This window comes from Martes martes, assembly GCF_963455335.1.
Source record: "Martes martes genome assembly, chromosome: 3".
In the NCBI taxonomy this organism is placed as follows: Eukaryota; Metazoa; Chordata; class Mammalia; order Carnivora; family Mustelidae; genus Martes; species Martes martes.
The window spans coordinates 159,919,277-159,943,816 of record NC_137890.1 but is presented as its reverse complement, the minus strand read 5'-3'; the positions used below and the strand labels follow the sequence as shown (position 1 = coordinate 159,943,816).

The 24,540-nt window shown below is 37.6% G+C and overlaps 1 protein-coding gene across 3 annotated transcripts in view; it reads right to left on the bottom strand.

The window, feature by feature from the left end:
• The window catches only part of SPHKAP (SPHK1 interactor, AKAP domain containing), a gene marked incomplete at both ends in the record, with an annotated part of 168,237 nt that overhangs the window by 108,995 nt on the left and 34,702 nt on the right, over positions 1–24,540 (bottom strand). For all 3 annotated transcript variants that reach the window (XM_080799204.1, XM_080799205.1, XM_080799203.1), the window contains 2 exons: positions 2,837–2,944; positions 23,985–24,090. In XM_080799204.1, coding sequence (XP_080655330.1) covers positions 2,837–2,944; positions 23,985–24,090 — 214 coding nt within the window. The remainder of the gene's footprint in view (positions 1–2,836; positions 2,945–23,984; positions 24,091–24,540) is intronic.

The window sequence follows — 24,540 nt, the reverse complement described above, 5'->3', positions numbered from 1 at the left end:
AATGAATGAAGTTCTCTATTGAAAGAGTAACTAAAAAAAAAAAAAAAGAAAAAAAGAAAAGAAAAGAAAAAAAAAACCAAAACTCATTGCTTGATGCTTGAGAACAGTCATACTGACCCATGAGTGCCACACTCTGAAGGTTTTCCAAGTCTGAGTTTGTCCCTCAATAAAAATTTTAAGTGGACATCTTGAATTCAGAAAATGTTGGTATGCTGAAGTTCTGAGTTCTAAGAAACTGCAAGTCCAGACACTTGGACTTAAGTATGTTGGATCCTAAGCCAATAGAAGTTGGATCTGAAAAAGTTGGCTGCTAATTTTGACCAGGAAGAAATCAGTTAAAGAAGCAATGATTAACACAGAGCTATGAACAGAGTACAAAGTGATAAAATATGAGCCAACATTGCTACAGGTTTCTCAGATTCCGTTCTGGTTATTTGAAAAGAGATTTTGCTTTGGGATGATTTTATTAAACTGAATTTTTAAATGAAACTTGAATGAAGATATTATTTTAAACTAAAGTAATTTTTCCCTTAAATTATGCCTTTCATTTTCATCCTGCCATGGAGAACTTGTTTTTGAAAGGCAATAAAGTACATGAATTAATAAAACCCTAAAAAAAAACCCACCCCCCCCACCCAAATCCTAACCATTTTGGTCACTCCAATGTATTGTTTTGATTAAAAGGTCCTGATCCTGATCAGATATCTCCATGGTTCACCTCTGTTTTCCCTCTAGAATTGCTTCCCTTCCGCTCTGGACTCTGTTTCCTCTTTTCATCCTAGAAATCTGTGCCAAGTCAGAAAGAAAGAAAGAAAGGATTCACACTTTAAGAAAAAGGAACTAAAGGATACTTTCTAGAGATTAGGACAATTTAGGACTACAAAATAGGGATTTTGAAATTTCTTTTAGCTTTAGAGTCATAGGTAATTTTTATAAACATGTGGGAAAACAAAATTTCCAGTATACCTTTTATTAGTGTTTGGGTTTTTCCCCTTTTGCAAAGAATAGAAAGAACTGTAAAGGCAGGATGAATCAGCTCAACCTCACTATTGTCATCTGACACTATAAAGGGACAAAGAATTAAGGAAGGAAGTCATATGGTTTTAAGCCCAAATTTGAATCCACTGGGATTGGTGGGGAGTGGGAGGAGAATTCTCTTCACTTAGGGAGATCCAATGGTAGTCTTTAATCTGGCTATAAATTTAGCATTTCTAATTGCAGATCTTTAGTCCAGATTCCAAAAATGTAAAGATTCAAGAAGACCTCTTCACCTTCCACTGCACAATTTTTAGTGCCCCAAATTTCAAGCTTTCTCCAAATGGGAGCCTTCATTTCTTAAAGGTTTGATTTATTTATTTAATTGGGGGGTCAGGGGAAGCGAATCTCAAGCAGACTCCCGGCTGAGTGTGGAGTTCAACTCAGGGCTCCATCTCACAACTCTGAGATCACCACCTAAGCAGAAATCAAGAGTCTGATGCTTAACGGACTGAGCCACCCAAGGTGCCCCTCCGAGTGGGAGACTTCTTAATACAGGAGCTGCTCAGATGACAGTTTTTTCCAGAATGTAGCTGGAGAGATTCTGCCCTCCATTTCTCTTCCTTTTACAATGGACAACCGTGTGATTAGAAACCTGTATCCACAGATGCCTGCGTTTTCTAACTGACCTCAGAAGCGAATTTGTAAAGGAGGTTATCACTATTAAATTACCTGCCACCTAATCCCTTCTGTTTTCCCCAAAGATTTCTGGACAGCAACCAGTTATCTGGATAAAAGATTAAACATTCTAGAAGTAGTGGGATTAAAATCATTTGCCTAAACAGAGATTGAAATAAGTCTGTTGAATTGACTCTGCTTTCCTTACACGATGAGACTCTGCAGTGTGAAATGCTTTACATCCTCTGTCTGCCAGTACTGGCTCTGCCTATTTTATATAAAAAGCTTCTTCATCCCATTTTCAGCTTCCTTCTTTTTTTATTTTATTTTTTTTTCTTTTAACAGAAATGCTGGCATTCAACTTACCTCCAAGAATAGCTCAGAGCTGAAGTTCTCAGTTTAGTCATGAGAATTACATTTCTCTCCACTTTGGAAATGCTCTACCCCAGTCTCTGTAATTATGACCCCATAAGGGCTGGGTGATTTCAATTAAAATGAAATATGTGACTTTGTAGAACATACAGGAAGGAGCATCTTTCAACAGGAAAAATAAATCATATTATTGATTTCTCCTATCAAGAATATGTACCCATATATTAAGATAATAATTTTGTTTATAAGAACATTCCTTTCTTATAAACATTTGTTTATAAGAACATAGCTTGAAAAGGAAGGTTTTGTATGTAAAGCTCAGCTCCTGTATATTAAAATTCATGGCTTCATAGTTCTTGTGTTGAAAAGGTTTTCAGATGATGACTATAACTTATAAGAAAGGTAGAAAATTTCTATATAATTTTCATGTTGGAAAATAACCTACTAGCAGCAATTATAAAATATATCGAAAAGAATCCAAGAGAGCACTTGAATGGTCTCTTATTTCTCATCATCCAGTTCTATTTCTGAATCTCTTTCTCAGTCAGTTTTGAAAATATAAACATCGTTTTTCCTTTTCAGAGAACTGATCAGGTTAATTTACCCATTGAAATGAGCAAAATGAGAGTAGAAACAAGAGCTCAGCATGCCATTTTGTTAATGGTCCATATAAACCCGTTAAGCATTTTCAAAATGATACTTTCCTAACCTTGTATTTAATGAATTATGAAACTTCCATTTTTAGCATGAGCACACGCGCCGGACTCCCTGCTTTCTCAAATTATACCCAGAGAGAGTTGTGTTTACTTACAGAAGCACAGTTTTCAGACTTGTCTTCCACAAAACCGATCTGGCAGGGTGTCCTCTGATTCTGTAGCCAGTAGTCTGTAGACTCGAGCAGGCTGTTGCTGCAAAGAACCTGGAGGGAATCGAGAAAACCTTCTTAGTGTTACATGGCCAAATTTTCTGGTTCAACAAGCAGCTGTTTTCTGAAGAATCTGTAGGTGTTTTCTTCACTTCAGAGCATCTGGATACTGGAAAAAAACATGCATGATAAAAGCACCTCTAGAATGTGTAAAATATTCAGCCAGTTGTTGGTTTTAGAGGAATACATTGATGTTAATACTAATGTTCCTTCTGTCATCAAATCCAATATCTGGAAACTTCAATGATGTCCAACCTGTGGAAACTTCAAATGATTATTTTGGGGTATGGTTCAATTGACATTGGGGACCAAAGTTCATTTTAGTGGTAGTGTTGGTGCACTCTGGGAATATTTTTAATCTTAAAAAATGTAGTGTTTTTCCTTTTGGTGCAGTATTGCTACTGAAATGATATACTTTTGGCTTCAGCTTTGCTAACATGTCTGTGAAACGGGGTTCAATTCTTTTTTTTTTTAATAGGGTTCAACTCTTACAGAATACCTAACGTACTTTGTTAATTTTAAAAGTTATTAAGAATAAGTAAAGTGCATCATGACAATCATTTTCCATGTTGAAACAGCACAGTAAAGCAAAACAAATTTGAATTCATGAATCAAAAAAACCCCAAATATGATTAAGAAATGACTGGTTTCTGGGCTTGGATTTTAAAGCAAGGAAGAAAAATTTTATTTCTGTGACAAGACATTTTGAAGTTGCAATCTCATGAATAACCAAACAATTCAAATTCTAACGTGTCTTAACACTACCGAAACAGTGTATAAGATTTTTCCCAACTTATGCAAGATTTCCAATGCTCCCCTGGTGCCCTCTACTTTATTAGGGCACACGTCTGCTAATATTTGACTCACTACCTTCACTTAAGCAATAGAATAGATTTAATCACTTTGGTTATTGCCACAAAAATAGACTGACACTTCAATTACACTCCATCTGTATAACAAAGTATTGTTATGCTGTATAGATAAAAAACGTGTGAATTTTTGTCTGAGTTAACCAAATATAATTCTAATACATCTTTCCATAATACTTCTTTTTTATTTTTGCTGAGAAATATTACTACCTTTAAATCTTTTCCCACTCAATGTTTATTATTACTAGAGATGACAGATTTCCATTGTCCTTTTCTAGAAGAATACAAAGAGGCATGCAGTGGACAAACAGGTAATTTTGAATGATGAACTTAGGCTATGACTGTGGACTAACACTGACAACAGAGCTTCTCAGTTCTCTTGCACATTTTACCTAAACTGTGGTTCTCAATGTGCAGGCTGGGCCCCCAGGGGTCCCTGAGATCTTCCAAGGAGGCCAGCCATCAAACTATATTTATAATAACAGGACGACTTTATTTGTCTATTTCACCATTATTGTCTCTTAAGTTTCCCGTGGAGTTCTCCAGGACCCACGACAGTGTAAGGGTGCAACTGGCTGTATGCAGAAGCCAACAGCAGAATCTGGCTGTCTTATGTCAAGTGAGACATCGAGGAGATTTGCTAAATTCTAAAATGAAATCACCCCTCTTCTCACTAAAAGTTTTTTTTTTAAAATAACACTTTTATTTTACATAAAAAACATGCATATTAATTCCTGCCTTGTTGATTTTAGCCATTTTTTTAAATAAAGACAATGTGGTGTGTCTATATACTATGGAATATTACACAGCCCTAAAAAAGAATGAAATCTTGCCATTTGCAATGACCTGGATGGAACTAGAGAGTATAATACTAAGTGAAATAAGTCATATCACTTCACTCATATGTAGAATTTAAGAAATAAAACAAATGAACAAAGAGGGGAAAGAGAGAGAGGGAGAAATCAAGACACAGATTCTTAATTACAGAGAATAAAGTGATGCTTGTCAGAGGAGCGGGGATGGAGGGAATGGGTGAAATAGTGATGGGGATGAAGGAGTGCATCTGTCCTGATGAACACCGGGTGCTAAACAAAAGTGTTGAATCACTATATTTACACCTAAAACTCATATTACATTGTATGCTAACTGGAATTTAAATAAAGACTTAAAAATATGCATGTTAACATGTAATGTGTTCATTATTGTTTTCAAAGTATTTTTAAAATAAAAATTATTATTATTTTAATGTGAATAATTTTAAAAAACCTTTCTTAGCTTTAATTGATAATTTGAAAAATGTGAGAAAGTATAGCCTCTATAAACAAAACCTTCACGAGGTCCTCAATAATTTTCTTAGAGTGTAAGGGAATTTCAACCCCCCCCCCCCAAAATTGAGAACTATTGATCTAGACTCACTTTATTTAAAGTAGAAAAAGGCTCTTGGTCCACCCCACTCCTCACTGCTAATCACTTTCTCTTCCAGTATGGAATAGAGTTGAGCATGGGTATGAGTGGTCCAAGTTGAAATCCTAGCTTCGTAATTAATGGTAGAATAACCTTGGGCAGCTAACTTCAATTCTGATTTTAACTTCCACACCTGCAGATGGAGAAAATAATACTCACCTGGTGGGATCATTGAATATTTAGGGCAATGACAAGTGTCTTACACTGTGGCATGCAGATAGCAGGTTATCCTCTCAATACATGATTTTCGCTATTGCTATTTGAAATGAACTACAAAGGGAAATAGAAAATTGAATGCTTTCACTTGAAATTAGTGGATTTGAAAGCATTTCAGATCTGTGAAGACAAATTGTCCTTAGCAAATATTCTAATCTAAGGTGTGATTTTGGTTCTGCATTTTGTAGTATTAATAGTTACACCTATGATTTTTTCTTGTATGCTTAGAATGTGCTGGAAAATGTGCTAAACTTTTCTTTCTTTCCTGCTTTCTTTCTTTCTTTTTTTTTTAACCTTTTAATTTAATCCTTATTGCAATGCTACAAGGTAGGAGTTATTTTAAAGATAAGGATCTTCACAGAAATTGTTATTTTGTAGGTGAAAATCTTGAGGCTCAGAGAGATTTGAGTTTTTTTTCCCCAAGCTGCTCAGAAACTGGCTTTGGATTTGGTTTTGAAAGTATCAAGGTCTTTAAGTGAAATAATTTAATTATGCGGTCCTCCATAATCCATACAAAATGATTCTAATTTGGGGTATGTTTCCCAAAAGTTATGCACATCTCATTTTTGTTACTATAACTATACCTTCTCATGGACTTCCTTTTTTTTTTTTTTTTTCTTTTTAGAGATAAAGAGCATGAGCAAGAAGTGTAGAGGTAGAGGGAGAGAGAGAATCTTAAGCAGGCTCCACACCTAGAGTGGAACTGAAAATGGGGTCCGATCTAATGATCCTGAGATCGTGATCTGAGCTGAAATCAAGAGTCAGACACCAACCAAGTCACCCAGGCACCCCTATGGACCTCCATTTTAAGGCTATTTTCCATGAGTGACATTCTAAGGTGACATTTTTCTTTAAGGAGAAGAAACATTTTGTGATGTAAGTTATAATATTTAAATTAATCCGCTTGGCCAGTATTATCAGTATTAGAATTTCTCAAAAAAAAAAAAACCATGGCTTTACATCTATTTGTGTTAACACTGAAAGAAACCCATATTATGCTTCTGCTCTTTGCCTTTCTGTGATCTTTAAAATTTACAGCACCCATGGTTTTAGAATAAAGCTTTCATTCACTCTGAACCCTATAAGAATGTTAGAGACTTAAAACGGAGACATCAAATGAACATACCAGTTAATAATACTTCACTGTGCAGCATAATAAACACTCTGACTGTAATCACTTCTTAGTCATTTCAAAGCTCACTCCTCAAAAAGTAGGCACTGGGCATCTTCTACTTTCTATATATTCAAAGAACATAGAATTATGGTTGCAGCAAAATATGTCAACAAATGAAAGCAACTGTCATTTATCAGAGCATATGAACTATTTTTGTCCAAGGTCAGCCTCAGGAAGGGGACAGAGTTCAGACACAAGTCACTCAGGTCTTTCAGTAAGTGGTAGCTCGGTTGGCATGTTTTCCTGGTGAAACGCTGAGAGGCAGAGATGGAGACAACTGAAGGCCTCAGCTTGACACCTCCCACTGTGAGATGCCCACAGCTGTGATACACACTGCCTCACGACGAGGCCGAAGGAAACCAGAGCTGGCTAACTTGCTGGATTTCTCCCGCATTTAACTTCTTCAACAGAGAAATGAGAACAGAACAATGAATCTGTCAAGTCTTCTACTTTAAGGGTATTTTTGCACCTATTTTTAAAGTAAATAATAACCGAAAATATGCAAAGACCTTGTTTTGTCTTAGCCTAGCCGTGAGGAAAATAAAAATCTTTTTGGATCCGCTTACTCAGTGGAAAATGCTAGAAAGACTTCCTGTTTGGCTATTCCATAGCCCTGGGATACTGAGTATCTTCTCTATGGTACATCTTTGCTTCAGAGGAAAGAGAAATGTCCGAGAAAAGAAGTTGCATTTAAAAATGAAACCTAAGGGGCGCCTGGGTGGCTCAGTGGGTTAAAGCCTCTGCCTTCGGCTCAGGTCATGATCCCCCAGTCCTGGGATTGAGCCCCGCATCGGGCTGTCTGCTCAGCAGGGAGCCTGCCTCCCCCTCTCTCTGTGCCTGCCTCTCTGCCTACTTGTGATTTCTGTCCCTCAAATAAATAAATAAAATCTTAAAAAAAAAGAAAAAAAAAGAAACCTAAATCTTTCAATGCCTTAGAAGCAATATTTTGAAGGAGCTTTGTTTGATGAAAGTATTCACTCACTATGTAATCTTAACATTTGAATTTTATTCATCATAATTAAAGAAATCACTCAATTGTTAGTAGTGAAAATAAAGTTGCCCCATACATTTCATTAATAGAGATAATACCTATATTTTTTAACTATTGACTAAATAATACTACATTTACTGAGAATGTTCTGGACTAAGGCCCTAATACATATACTAACTGAATTAAACCTCTAGACATACAAGGTAGAATTTAAGGCCCATATATGTAATGTGCTTAAAGAAGAGAACCTATAGCAAGTTCTCAATAAACATTAGCTATCATAACAATGATTATGCTCTTCTCCTGGGCTTAGAGGAGTCAATAATTTACCTAGTTAGTGGTGAACTAGGATTTGAGACGGGCTCTCCAAATCCAAAGCCCCCATTTGCTGGTGCTCCTTTGCAAATTGGTAAAATACATAATTTCTTGTCCTTGTGTTTTAAGGAATCCCAGTCTATGTGTATTCAACTCTTTCTCTCTCTCTCTCTCAGGGCTCTGGTCTGGTGATAAGGAGGTTTGAGTCCCAGTTCCAAGCCTACTGTCTGTTTGGTTAAATCACTCACTAGCTTCCAGCCTCAGTTTTTTTAAGTAATTAATTCATGTGATCTGAAGGCATGTAATTTCTACACTAAGCAGTGTGTAACTCTCCCCCTCCTCCTCCTGCTTGCCCTCCCCCTGCCTCCTCCTCTCCCAAATATATGAAAGGCCAAATAAGCAAAGAGAATAAAAATTCAGCCTTCAATAAACCACTTAGCATCATATGTTAGGCAATTTAAACCTGTGAAGAGCTTTTAGACAAACAATTAGAGACACAGGAATGCTAGAAGTAAGAATACGTACTTGAAAATCTAATGATTTTGAAGCCTTATGAATATGACCTCCCTGCTGAGAGAGTCACTTTCTGAGGGGGAAAAGAGAAAACTCACCAGGTTCTCAATAGCTCATTTATTTATCTGCTATTTTTAGTTGCAGGTTTATGTATTTCAGATGAAGAGCTAATAATAAATATTCCGTGTGTTCACAAACTTGAAATAATAATGACACATATTCTCTTAAAAATGAATGAGTGTTCTAAACAATAAAGAAAGATCTGTCTGCTCTAATTTACAGTAATTTCTCTTTCTTATAGAGAGATTCAACTCACATAAATTTATTTTGATATGAAATGAGGAAGGAGAAATAAACTCTTAGTAACCTGGACACATCAAAGAAATGCCTTAAATTCTGAACTCTACACCTGAAACTAATGGTGTACTATATGTTGGCTAATTGAATTTAAATATATATAAATACATATAGACAGATCCAAATTCAGCTCCCACCTGTTAATCATTTCATGGACATTTATCAAGCTCCAACGTTTAAGATATTGCCCTATACCCAATTTAGCTGTTTTCCAAGCTTTGTCTCCAATTATTTTCCTGTACATACCCTGCTAGAGTTCACCAGTTTACTAAAGAGCACAGTCTTTATGATGCACGGGGTTTTTCTCATATCCTTTCATATGCCCCCTGAATTTTTTCCATCAATGTTCTTCCTCAACCATCAAGAACTAATTGAACCAAGGCTCCTCTCCCCATAGCAAGTGTTTCCCTCTTCTGGTGAAATCTCTATAATGAAAATGATATTTCTACCAGAATTTTAGAATGTGCATGTGTGTCTTTTCCTTCTGATTCTGATTTGGGTGCATGAGTATCTTACTCAATTTATGTTCCACACTTATCTCTTGATATATAGCCAATATTAAGAAACTGTTTGTTGTGTGGCACCAGAACATTTTGTATTTGACGTAATGTAGATTTGTAATTTTCTTTTCCAGTGATTGTGTTTCAGAAAGAAAACCTGTGAGTGATTTATTCAATACAAAGAAAATTTAAGAGTTAAATCTAAGCACACAATGATATTTTATGTTTCTGCAAGGCTTTTATTTCTCTCAAGGTTTTTATGCCAAGGTAACAAAGAATTTTAAATTAGAGCATGATCTGCATTTTTGTAGTGCTCTGCTATCAAAACTTTATCAAATTTCATTTTCTGATAATCGTAAGTGTAAAGACGTAAAGCAGCCCCGAAGCTTTTAAGAGAGGAAATTTCCTAATGTATGCATTGTGATTAATGATGGAATGCTGCTTAAAATTAACTGAATAATGTCATCAGAAAAATTGATTCATTTTTCTTCAAAAGCAGAGAGTCACCTGCCCCTCCAAACAAGGAGACTCAGAGAGTTAAGGGTGCTGGAATTTTAAGACATCAATGTGAACAGCGGCTTGGGTGACCATTCCAGGGTAAGGAAGCCTGGTCATCTGCTCGCTCAAGAGTTTCAAACAAATACTATTTTTAAAATAAGTCATACTCCAAAAAAATTTTTGGAAACCATGGTCCAAAGAAATCGTTCTTACAAATGTGACACACAATTTTCACGGAAGAAAGAAAAAGCAAGAGCTATAAAATAAAGGGAACAAAAGAAGCCCATTGGAAGAGCCATGGCATCATTCCAAGAAGAATCTCCAGGCCCCATTGGTGTTGTAGACTCTAAGAAACTTAATTAAACGTTTCTTACAGAAACAGGCTACAGTGTGAGCAGGTCCATCAGATTTGCATAGTAAGTGGGAGAGACGGCAATGAGCTGATTAGGGTGAAGGCAACTGCTCATAGATGCTGTCAACTCTGTGCTCTGTGGTATAATTAATGGCATCTCTACTGCAGGTAACTCTTCATGGAGATATCGTGATCCCACATAATTCATCCCTGTTTGCTGTAAAGTTCTATGAAGTTTTTTAAAATTAATTTTTAAGATTTTATTTATTTACTTGACAGAGAAAGAGAGAGAGGGAACACAAGCAGGGGGAGTGGGAGAGGGAGAAGTAGACTTCACGCTGAGCAGGGAGCCAGATGTGGGGCTCGATCCCAGGACCCTGGGATCACGACCTGAGTAGAAGGCAGATGCTTAACCGACTGAGCCACCCAGGTGCCCTGTAAAGTTCTATGAGTTTTTTAAAAAACACACATCATTGTGTCACCACTATCCTAGACTAGATGAAGAACTCAGCTCCCCCATCTCCCCAAATTCCTTCCTGCTCCTTGTAGTCAAATGCTTCCTAAGTCCCAGCCCCTGGCAGCCATTGATTTGATTTCTATCCCCTAAAATGTTGCCTTTTCTAGAATGTCATGTAGGTGGAATCATGTAGCATGTACCTTTTTGTGACTTGTTTCTTTCTTTTTTTTTTTTTCAAAGATTTTATTTATTTATTGACAGAGGGAGAGAGAGAGAGATCACAAGTAAGCAGAGAGACAGGCAGAGAGAGAGGGGAAGCAGGCTCCCTGCTGAGCAGAGAGTCCGATGCGGGACTCGATCCCAGAACCCTGAGATTATGACCTGAGCCGAAGGCAGAGGCCTAACCCACTGAGCCACCCAGGCACCCCATGACCTGTTTCTTTTACTTGGCACAATGTGTTTGGCAGTTAACATTGTTGTGTGTTTAGCATTTTTTTCCTTCTTTTATTGTGGGGTGGTGTTTCACTGTATGGATGTAGACAGATTTTTTTATAAAAACCTGTTTGCCAGGTGAAGACCACTCGGGTTGTTTTTATTTTTTGGTAAATATCAATAAAGCTGCTATAAACATATGCCTATTGATTTTTGTCAGAAATTAAGGTTTTGTCTTGCCTTGGGTAAGTATCCAAGAATTAAGTTAATAGGTAGTATGATAACTTTATAAGTCAGTCAGAGAAAGACAAATACCACATGATTTCACTCGTGTGTGGAAATTAAGAAGCAAAACAGATGAACCGAGGGAAAGGGAAGGAAAAATAAAATAAGATGAAAACAGAGATTGAGGCAAACCATAGGAGACTCTTAACTATAGGGAACAAACAAGGTTGCTGGTGGGGAGGTCGGTGGGGGGATGGGGTAACAAGGTGATGGGCATTAAAGAGGGCACTTGATGTAATGACCCCTGGTGTTATCTGAAACTGATGAATCACTATATTCTACCCCCGAAACTAATAATACAGTATATGCTAACTAAACTAAATTTAAATAAAAAATTTTAAAAAAGAAACAGGTAAACTGGTTTCTAACCAGGATTTACCACTTTCCATTCCACCAGCAAGGTATGAGAGCCCCAATTGTTCCACATCCTCAACAGTATCTGATGTTGTCATTTTCTGCTCTCAGTTCATTTTAGACATTCTACCAGGTTTGGAGTGCTATTCCATCTTGGCTTATTTTCCTTTTAATTTGTAAAGATACGATTTTTCTTCCTTTTTAAGTTTCTTCTAAAATTAAAATCTTAATTTAGATTCTATCTTGGTGCAAACCATATTCATAAAACCATAATGCATAAATTAGATTACCTATTTTTAAGTTTTTTTTTAAAAAATATTTTATTTATTTATTTGAGAGAGAGCAAGTAGGGAAAGGGGTTGGAGGGGGAGGGAGAAGCAGATTCCCCGGTGATCAGGGAGTCTGAAGCAGGGCTGGATCCCAGGACCCTGAGATCATGACTTGAGCAGAAGTCAAACGCTTAATCAGCTAAGCCACCCAGATGCCCCTAGACTATATTTGATGCTAACTTCGGATGCCATCTCTAAGAGAAAGGTAATGTCACCCACCGTAAGTTTTCATTCATTCACACCTTCATTTCACAACTACTTGTGGAGTACATACTGGCTTTGAGGGGTTTTAAGTTTTGTTTTGTTGTTTTGCTATTTAATTTTTTTTCATAAAATGCTTTTATTCAATGGGGAAGCCAATTAAGAGTGTGCAGACCTGGGAGTCCAGGAAGTGATGTCATAATAAGATATTATATCTGTTAAACTCTTCTAAAGTATATACATATTCAACATTTAAGTCTCTCTCTGTTTGCTATGTACATGAAGTATATAGTATAATTATCTGAGATGCATCATTATGTTAGTATTTGTCTCTCTGTGTCTGATTTATTCACGTAGCCTGATACTGTCGAGGTCCATCCATGTGGTTGTGAAAGACAAGATTTCATTCCTTTCTATAGGTAAGGAGTATCCCATTGTGTATATATGCTCCCTCTTCTTTACCCATTCATTCACGGATGCACACTTCAGTTGCTTCCATATCTTGGTTGTTGTAAGTAATGCTGCCGAGGACATGGAGGAGGGGCGCTCCTGCTGGTTCTACTAGGTGCTGCTTCATTACCCGGGCAATCAAGGGTGAACAAAACAAGGATAAAGACAAAGAACAGTCACAGTCTTGTTCTCATGCTGTTAGGGGAAGGCAGACCATAGTCAAATACATTTTACGGAAAGAGAGAGAAATTGAGGAAGGGAATGGAAAGCAATGTGAAGACGAATAAAGCCAGAGAAATGGATTACGAAGTAAGGGATGCAACGTGGGAAAGTATTTCCTGGCAGGCCTTGGTGAGGGTGATGCCGAGCAGAGAGCTGAATGAAATGAGGCACACAGCCGTCTGGGGGACAAGCAGCCCAGGCAGAGAACATCAGCAAAAACAAAGGCTCAGAGCAGGAGTGTGCTGCTTGCACTGGACAAACAGCAGACGCACGATCATAGCTGCACAGAGTAAGCAGGGGAGAAGTGCCGAGAAAGAACCTTTCAGCTTTCACTGAAAAGAAATCCAGTGCTGAGCTTGGCCACGTGGTCTTTACTGTCTCAACACTCTAAGATTCCATAAAATTATTTCATTATAATTTTGGAATGCTTACTCCCTGGCTTAAATACCATTTAACTGCTAACTTAAATATCCATAACTGTCCCTGAGGTTCTGTCTAGTTCATTTCTTGCCACATTAGGATGCACTCTGGCCCAGGTCAACACACAGAGTCTCTAAATTACATACACGAGGACATGAATTTCAAAGAAGAGACCCCTTTTTGTTCATGAAAAAAATCTCCATTTTAGACTCAGACAGGTCCATCCTTTTGTGACATTTGTCAGAGATGGACACTCCATAAATCAGTTGGTTCCATGTGTATTTATCAGAGGCAAGTTTAGTTAGACCAGGTACCTATTGCTTAAAGGCACACACACACACACCACACACAAACACACATACCACACACACACGAGGTCAGAAGATTCTGTATAATTTTACACATGTAATTTCATGTTAATTTAATCTATGCGTTAGCAAACTTTCTGAGAATTCTGAAATCTTCTGTTTCCACTGTGGAAAATAATTGTCTTTGCATTTTTTCATGGGGAAACTATAATGCTTACTTAAAGCACACGGAGAATCGAAGAAGAGACAGTATACAAACTGGAAATCAAATTGTGTGAAAGGAAAAAAAAAAGAAACTAGCATAGAAAACTCAGTGGTTTAGTCTTAGTTTCTCTGAAAGTTTCATTAAATGTTAAGATAACATTTTCCTTTTAATGATGATTCTAGTGGCTAGCTGCCTGAGTTCTTGTCTGCTTAGTGTCCTTTGACAAATAGGAGAAACTGTTATCCAAGGCATGTTTGATTATTCCTTGGACATAGTCTGTAATATGGTTATCTGCTGGTTGAATGTGAAGCATTCTTGCCTCTTAACACTGACAACTGCTGCCATTTGGAAATCGTGTAACTGATGACATGAAAGAAGATTCCAAAGTGAACTAAGCATTGCTAAGAGCGTCATTTCAAAATAAGGTGGCAAGGGCATGGAGGAAGTAGGGCCTATGCCCTCTCTTGTTTTGATTCTGGGAACACCACGAACTTCTGACCTTTTGACTATAGAGACTGGACCACCTCCTGAAACACATCCTTCTGCTTTGGACTGAAATAATGAAACATCTATTGGCTAAGTGGCCAATTTTACATTAGTCAGTCAGTTTAACTTCGTCAGCACCAATCACGATTCCTTCAAAATGAGTTATGTGACCTGGTGGTTTTTGCCTTTATAAGCCTGTACTCCCCACGTGCAATTCCAAGCACACTCAACTTCAGTCCACTGTGCGTCTAAGACCCCAAATACAGGCTTTCGGTTGGTCAGGAGACTTTTCTTCTTGGTCAACAATTATTTTTAAAGCATTGGAAAATAAGGGATTCTTTCAGGACCTGGAATAAAACAATTCTCCATTATTGAGGAGGGGAATGCTTAGAAAGCACCAGATCATAGTTGGTTGGGAAGGTTGAAAGGAAATGATAAGCCCAAGATCTGCACCTCCTTCTCTGTCTTTACTGTGCAGGAGGTGGGAGGCAGTACCCCGAGATAGGAAAGAAGGCAACATTGTCCTACCTCATAATAAACGTATCTCTGGATAAACCGTATTTTTTAAAAAGATTTTATTTATTTATTTGACAGACAAAGATCACAAGTAGGCAGAGAGGCAGGCAGAGAGAGAGGAGGAAGCAGGCTCCCCATGGAGCAGAGAGCCCCATGAGGGGCTAGATCCCAGGACCCCGGGATCATGACCCGAAGGCAGAGGCTTTAACTCACTGAGCCACCCAGGCGCCCCGATAAACTGTATTTTTATAGCAGGAGAGTCATAAAAGCAATATAAAATATAAATATATAAATATATAAATATATATATAAATATATAAAATATAATATAAAATATAATATATAAACATATTATATTTATATTATATATAGAATATAATACAAATATAAATATAAAATATAAATATAAATATATAAAATATAAAAGCAATATTGCTTTTAGCAATAGGTACCTGGTCTAACTAAACTTGCCTCTGATAAATACACATGGAACCAACTGATTTATGGAGTGTCCATCTCTGACAAATGTCACAAAAGGATGGACCTGTCTGAGTCTAAAATGGAGATTTTTTTCATGAACAAAAAGGGGTCTCTTCTTTGAAATTCATGTCCTCGTGTATGTAATTTAGAGACTCTGTGTGTTGACCTGGGCCAGAGTGCATCCTAATGTGGCAAGAAATGAACTAGACAGAGCCTCAGGGACAGTTATGGATATCTCCCTGCTTTTCTTGGGCTACACAATTACTTGTTTCCTGGAAACCACATTGTATCTCTGTGGAGTCACAGAATGCTCTAAGAGCATGGAGGACAATTCAGAAATATCAAACCATACTTGTTTACTTCTGCCACATCACACAGATGTCAGCTGGCTGAAGAATGCTTTGAAAGTTGATCAGAGCTTTTTCTGTATAAAAGTGATAACTGAGTTTGAGTCTCAAGTACAAAATGCAAGAGTTACAGAAACAGATAGGCTCAGGAAATGCAAATATAGTATAATTTATGAATGGTCAGCAATGTTTCAAACAGAATAAAGTTAGATGTATAAATAGAGGACAGCTGATTGCTATTTAATTGCTATTTAGAAGCAGTATAATGCTGTAATGTTGATATGATCAGTAAGGGAATGTGATTTTTAATGTTAGGAGAAGCAAAATATAAGAAAAACACACCTGTCAGAAAATATGACATGCATCAAGGCTTATCATTGATTTTGGATTGTTTTGTATAGGCTTCCAAAGCATAGGTAATGCAAAGTTTACCAGTTGTCAAAGAGACAGTGGATTTAATGGTCATGTATTACTTGAGGATGGATGCATGCCTTTGGCCTTTGGCAATTATAAGAAAGTGACAATTTTCATTTCTTGACTCCTTTCTTGCTTGGAAGAAGCTACTGGAAACATCTACCTTCTAAGATGTAAGCAGATGGACACATAATTTGCTAAGGGAGACACATGTTTCTTGGATGTTCTCCATCCTGCGGAGTAGGAGCCCTCACAAGGGTCTTTCAGGGTGGGTCTTGTTTTTGAAACGCAGAGATAAGTCTCCTAAATATGGACACAGAAATGAGCGGGCTCATTCTCAGGGATTCATGAGCCAAAGGGTCACCTCTGAGGGCTGTTCAAATTTATCCAGGCCGTATCCTTCTTTCCTTCTCTGACACTGGCGGAAGTGACAATTGGGCATTTCAATTAGAATAGCAAACCTGGCAGGATACAGGAAAAGCAGAAACTCTTAGGGCTGATGGGGAATGCACCATTTACTTCAGACTCCAAATTCAAGAGGGCTGCTTATCTGGGAGACTGGAAGGAAGGTAACCCTCAAGGTAAGTGGTAGGGAGCAGGGATGGAAGGTGTTTTTTTAAACACCCAAAAATAGAAAGGAGGAGACTTTTGAATGCTGTATGAGTTTATTTTTTTTTTTAAACTTTAGACCCCTTTAACTAGGGATATTTAATACATACTATAAAGGTTTGGGGAAACTGCAAGAATTCAGGAAAAAAAAAGATCACTTGCCTAGTTCCCACCATGCAGCATCATCCTCAACTCCACAAAATGTTCTAAGCTATTTTGGGTTTTCAGAGTCCTACTTTTTGGTTAAAAAAAAGAAAAGAAGAGAGAAGAAAAAAGAAAAGAAAAAGGCACTGCAAGCTCCTTCCAGGAGTACTTCACACATAGCAAAAAGGATGCTCAAGGAACCAAGCTATAGAGGACAGAAGAAGACTAGCCTATTGGGATCTCAGGCACAACAGAGCAATTGCTAGAGGCAGAGAGAGGTGAACAAACGTCTTCCAACGTACTGGCTTTTGGAATGAGAAGCTAAATCACATTCAAACTACAACATAAGCCATAATTGATAGTTTTACACGAAGTCTCCCACAGAGGATTACCGAATTGGTATTTTCCAAAGAAGGAACTCGCGTGTGTAGTACATGAAGCCCCACCCCTCCATCTCAGTGTGAATCAGGCTGCTCTCATGCCAAGAGATGTGCAGGATTCGGGCCTGTTTTTGCTGAAGACAGAGGAAATCTGTCCGCTACAGCCCTCCTTAGCTGCGTTCTGGTCTCAGTGCAACTGTGACTTCCCAGATGTCAGTGTGGTCAGTGCCTAAAGAAGTTTCCTTAGGTGGTCAGGGAATCTTGTGGCTGGCTGAATCTGAATGCAAGGACTTCTTTTGCTACTTAGTCCCCTCGCTCGTCTTCCCAGTGACCTCAGTGGTACCACCACTCATGGATGTTCTGGTTTAAATAGACAGAGCTCATGATCCTGTTTAACTCTCACTGCCAGGGAGTCCTGATGTTGGCTTCCGCACGTGTCTCCTCCCACTGCCTGGATACAGGCTCAGCCTCTCCCCTCCCCACTCCCCTACCCACCTCAAGTGTGCCCCTCCTGGCATCCCAGATTCCAGTCTCCCTTTGCTCTAAGGAATTCTTTTTACAACTTTATAAATGAGCTCTCTTCAAATATCACTTTTAGGAAGACAATTCTACATATATTTTCTTTAAGAGCTCCCTATTTCTTCAATGCCTCTGATTACTCCTGCAGAATGATGATAAAACAGGACATCTAGCCATTTGACAAAACTTAACTAGGCCATTGTGGTATAAGGAGCTGGATCTGAAGACCACGGCCAGGTTGTTTGATCAGAAGAGAGTGTTTATAAAGCTGTGAGCACTGCGTACTCCAGGATGACAAGCCTGGTATCCTCCTTCTATAGAAAGTGAATATCCCCAATTATGCTAATTTTAAAAATTTTATTTATGTATTTACATTTTTTTAAAGTCCTTCCCTCTGGTAAGGAATCAGCTTCTAGAAGCACAGAATATTACAGCTATTTTCTATCATGTGTTTCCTAGAAGTATTAATAGGGCGTTTGGCCCAGAGCAATACAATTCTGACTAATAAAAACGTCTTTGGAGATACAGATCAGATCCCGAGAAAGCCTCCCAATTTATATGTCTGTGCCGACACGCATTAATTGAATTGGTTTTGTTAATTACATGCCATCAAGACGATATGAGCTTAGATGAAAGTGTATTTTACAGAGTAAGATGGAGCATCCAGGGACATCCATTCCGACAATCCTTCAGAGGTTTCTGGGCCACTGTTGACAACAAATTTAACTCAATTTAAAGGAGGCCTGTCATGGCAAAGAATGTTCTTGAAACTTCAAAGAGAATATCAGGTATCTTATGAAGATCAAACTCCACCTCTGGGAAACTCAAATCTTTTCCCTCTGCTGCCTTTAGTAGGTCCAGGTTTAATGTGGATTTAATTAACATGACATAAAAAGAGAAGGATATTTGGGGGTTGATTTTTCCCCAACAATTCTTTCATCACGTGAATCCTACTCAGAGACTTGATTCCATGATACCCTAAAGAGCAAATCTTCGGTCCCATAAAGTGAAGCAAGGACTGAAAACGTCCAGTTACTATGAAAATGTGACATCGAGTATGATGCTTTCAAAGCAGAAGAAAATCTAACAGAGATTCAACATAATGAGAGGACAGAGCATGCTACCTCAGATTAGCTTTTAAATTCTACATAAATAAAATCTGCCCTGTATAAAGATTATTTATTTGGAATCAGCTAATATTTATTGAGCATCAGCTGTGTGTACTGAGAATTTACACAAAGCAGGGCACCTGGGTGGTTCAGTCCATTAAGCATCCAACTCTTGGTTTTGGCGCAGGTTATGATCTCATATCATGGGTCGAAAGATTGAACCCTGCATTAGGCTCTGTGCTCAGCAGGGAGTCTACTTGAAGATCCTCCCTCCCTCTCCCTCTGCACCTCCCCCAAATCACACACACATGTTTTCTTTCTCTCAAATAAATCTTTTTTTTTTTAAAGAAATTACCCAAACCCTTTTTTTTTCTTAAGATTTTATTTATTTGATAGAGATCACAAGTAGATAGAGAGGCAGGCAGAGAGAGAGGGGGAAGCAGGCTCCCGCTAAGCAGAGATCCCGATGTGGAGCTTGATCCCAGGACCCTGGGATCGTGACCTGAGCCGAAGGCAGAGGCTTTAACCCACTGAGCCACCCAGGCACCCCCCCAAACTCTTTTGTATATAAACATCTGAGTAAGAGAAGTTATGTCACTAGCCTAAGATCACACAGTAAAAGAGAAATCTGCAATCTAACGCAGGTTTTTGGATTCTAGGTCCAGTTTTTTGTGTGTTTTTTTTTAACAAATTCTTTTTTTTAAAGATTTTATTTATTTATTTGACAGAGAGAGATCACAAGTAGGCAGAGAAGCAGGCAGAGAGAGAGGAAGGGAAGCAGGCTCTCTGCTGAGCAGACAGCCCAATGTGGGGCTCGATCCCAGGACCCTGAAATCATGACCTGAGCTGAAGGCAGTGGCTTAACCCACTGAGCCACCCAGGCGCCCCTGTGTTTTTTTTTTTTTTTAATGTGGCATCCTACTGCCTCCTAGAGATAAGAGATTTTGATTTATTATAAAGAGAATAAAAGGCTTTTTTCACTTTGTGTCTAACAGATATAAAATTATAACATTTATAATCATTTAACTCATTTAATGAAAAATCCGTATGATTCAGTTTAACAATAGTGATCCTATTGGTCTTATAGGAAGGACTAGTCCTATGAGAAGAGGTAACATCAGGCAAGATCTATGTGAGATAAGATTCAAGAGGTAGCACACAGGGCTCTAGCATTCACTCTCCACCAGCTACTCTTTCTTACCCATTTTTTTTCTGTAAAATTTTGAGAAATCCCATCCTTTTAAACACATGATTTTTGGACCATCACATTTCACACATTAAGAGTTTCTTTGAGTTCGGAGCTCAGAAAATTACTGTGACCTAGAGGAGATCTCACATTCCAACTTGGATGGATTGATGGTGTCTGCTTAGAGCTTCAAGAAGAGAATTCTGAATTCAAGTCCGGGTTCAATAGGATTAATTACCAATGGAAGTTAAGGGAGGGGGCAACAGAACTAGTTCAGCAGTAACAGAATTAAGTAAAAACAGGTTTCATTTTGTCACAACTATATTAACCTACACAATCACTACTACCTCAGTGAGAACTTATCTGATAACTTTCCTAGCATTTAGAGAAAGGGAAGAAGACTGAGAAAGGATCATTCTGAAGTTTGAGCTCATTCTATAGAATCCTATAACTTATTGTGGCATTTCTGACAGCAAAAGGGGGTCTATTAACAAAATACAAGGACAATATATGTAAACTACGGCTAGGTGGAATAGGCATCTTAGCTCTGGGGAAAGGCAGTCCCTTAAGGAGTTCTTTCTTCAAATAAGTCCACCCAAATCTTTTTCCTGATGCCATGGCTTTTTCACAGCTGTGGCTCCCAGCAACTGTATTTTCCCAATAGCAAAGAGGAACTGAAGCAATTGCGCATGGGTGGGATTCCTGAAACCTTGGAGATTCAATGTGACACAGGGAGAGAAACTCAGTCAATTTGCAATTTTTTCAGAGGCTGATTATCCAACTAGTGCGTTATCTTCCAGTCCTTGTTTTATTTCATCCACCAGTTAATTTAGCAATATGTCAGTTCTGATAAGAAGGTTTGATGGGGAAGAAGATGAGGCTATTACATAAAATCAGTTTGGGGAATTACCAATAGATTTCAATTATCCATGGTACTCTTATTGAAGGTTGATTGACTGTGAACTGTGGTGATTCAGCTGGACAGCCTTGCTATTTCTAAGATAGAGCTCTCTTTGTCTTTTTGTCTCTTCGAGTACACACTATATGCGCATTTATAGATTCTCACTTACCCAGGCCCATTATCTGTGATTAACAAGATTTGTTTTTTCAAATTGATCAATGATCACTTAAATCAGTTTGCAGTAACATATAATAATAAAATAAAAGCATGAACTCATTCGATATTCAGTGTCTTGTTATTGAGGGCCTACGTTCCAGATATAAAAAAAGGAAACAATAGTGAGCTACTCTTTTGGGTAGGAAAACAATCAGAGCCATGTGGAATATAACATGTGGCATATAAGACTACTAAACTTCCTTTAAATGCAATTATTACGTAAGCTTAAGAGAACATTTAAAATGAAAGGAATGCGCTTCTGAACATTAGAAAAATACTCCAGGACACAAAGGTGTTAACTTCTGGTGTTAACTTCCTAAATTAGGTTGGATAATCAACCTAATGCACTCATTCAAATCTCGATCATACTTGGAAGCCCAAATTAAGATCCAATTCTCTTTCTGAAGACTATTGTTGTCTGTTTCAGGTCCAGAGTTTCTCTCTGCTCCTCACTATAAATGCTCACAATACTCATTTTCCCATAATTGAGACTATCTTCAGATATTACTATCTAGTTATCTCACATATGAATTACTATTTGACTTTTCACATGAGAAACCAGTATTACCTCCCAAACTAGCCTATAAATATACATGCATTCTTGTATCTCTCCCCAAGATCTAACAGAATTTTGAATGTATTTGTACCAGGCCATATGAAATTGCCTATAATTGATCATTTTTCATCTGTAAAAAGAAAACTTCATATGGTTTAACCTGCTAACAGTTCTAGAAATGGTTGTGGTAAGAGTACGATTATATTTAAAACTTTAAATTCATATATATATATATATATATACACACACACACACACATACACACACACACACACACACATAGATATATACACACACACATACATAGATATATACACACAGGCATTTTATATATGTATATATATGTGTATATATATACATATATATGTATATAAAATAAATGATTGTATATATGTGTGTGTATATATATACATATATATATACATATATGTATATAAAATAAATGATTGCATTTGGGTTTTTATTTTTTGAATAGACATTAGCCCCAAAGAGCTCTATTCAGTAGCTTCCAGACATGATTTTTAAGAAATGAATATGATTACTTTTTTCCCCAGGAAAAAAAATGTAGTCGAGGTAACAGAGCATAAAATGCTAACTCTCTCAGTATGGCGATACGTATATTGAATTAATTTCTGGCACCATGTACTTATTGAAAAATTATGCTGTGGAATAATGTTACTCATAGATAGTCTTCATTTTGAGTGCTTATGGTAAGCCAGGCGCCATTCTAAACATTTCACATCTATTAACTCACTGAATCCTCACCCATCACCTCCTTTTTTCAGATGAGGAAATTGAGGCATGAAGAGGTAAGATCATTTGCTCAAGATAACACAACTAGTAATGATTGAACTGGGTGTCAAATTCAAGCAGTCTGGTTTAAATCCTTAATTTAAATACCACATGGACTCTAATCAATAGAAATGGAGTTATTTAAAAATTAAAATAAATGAAAAATCATTTAGCTTTGGGAAATGTGTAGCATCTGATGAAGACTATCATTTAGAGTTATAGAGCTGAACAGAACATACCTCAAGGCTTGAAGACCTGCAGTTTTAGCTCTCTTATATAAGTAACTCAAAATCATTTTGAATTATACTACCTCAGTTTTCTGCATTAAAAATGGACATTTATAGCACTGACTCTACTATAAGAATTTTATTACAGGAGAACAAATAATAGATCATACAACACATGAACATTAGAGCCTTGAACTGACTAGACCAGTTTATTTTATATCTGGCTATGAACGTATGCATGCAAATACTTTTGTAAAATTATGTTTAATGCTACTTTTCTATAATCAGCATATCTTCTCTAACACAGATATGTTTGTTTCATTTTCTTTGGTACTTGAAAATGATATAAACACCACACAAGCAGAGAATAAATAAGACTGCTTAACTGGGTGTAATAATCAATCAATTAATATACTTATGCATTCATAATGTTACAATATGTATACATAATTACGTACACACGCGCACACACACACACACATACATACACACAAACTATATAATATGTTTGGTAAGAGAATTGATCTTGATTTACCCCTATGAGTATTTTTTATCATTTAACCTTTTTAAAATAATTAATGAAATAATCTAAGGTTAGATGAGATTAAACACATCTTCCTCCGGAATTCTGCAGCAAACTAACAAAAGCTTTGGGTGGGAAAGTGGATATTTTAAGTTTCTGGGCCTTAGACTGACTGGAAAAACACAGTAGATGAATTTATATTGTCCAAATGACAAATTTCAGCAAGTGTATTAAAGCAAGACTTGTCTATTAGTTCTAAAGTCTATATTCTAGGAAATGTAACTCTGTGTCTCATAATAAAATAAGCCAAGCCCACCCTTCTCTTTAAGAAAGTATCAGAAGAGCAGCCAAGAGTGTTTCTTAGGTACAGACCTAGGTGTTTCCTATAAGGTGAGCCACTCAAAGCCTGGGCAGATTCTTCTGAAAGGAGATGCAATGAGAAGCTGTTATCCATGGCCAAGTTTGTGAAGGGAAGAGGTGGAAGCTTTCGTGGCCCCGCAGCAGAAGCTTATAGCTTTCAAGTCCCACCTATCTGAACTGCTCAAGTTTTCTGATCATTCTCATGAATTACATTTTTTAGTAGCATCAGAGGTTAACCCGACAGGCAAACTGTGGATTACTCCGTTGTTTGTTATTGTTGTTGTTGTTTTCTGCTTTAGAAGAAGTACTTGGAGAGTCAAACTACACTAGCAGTCAAGTTCAACAGGGCAAGGTTACCTTCTTACAGGCTGTGATGGAGCTCCCCAGGCCACCTCTCAAGCTCCCACTGGCAATGCCCTCCTGTGCCGCTGACACCTCGTACATCAGTGGTGACTCCAAGTTGCTGTTGGTGCCCAAAACACAAAAGAGAACACATTCTGGTGAGCCATCTCCATATTCAGAAGAGAAGAAACACGATGTGGTTTAGCAAAAGCCATCTTTTCAGAGTGCACGGAAACTGCAAATCCTGCTGACACTGTTTCTGTTGGCTTTGCTCCCGTAGTTGGTGGAACCAATGTGAGCTATTCTCTTGGGAACAGGACACTGTAATCCAGTGACTTCTCACGGCTTATGTGGATAGGTGCATCTGTCTGACTTCCAGCCCTGCTAGTTTTTCTCAAGCAAGCAGTTTTAAAAGCCAAATAATGCCTTTTGAATGCCAAATTAACGTAATTGTAATCAGGAGACAGGGCAGTACCAGGAAAAGAATGTGGGCTTTACAAAAAGGCACATCATATCTTTAGATCTCTCTGGCTGGAAACATTACCTTAACTTCTTTGTCTCCAAAATTCTA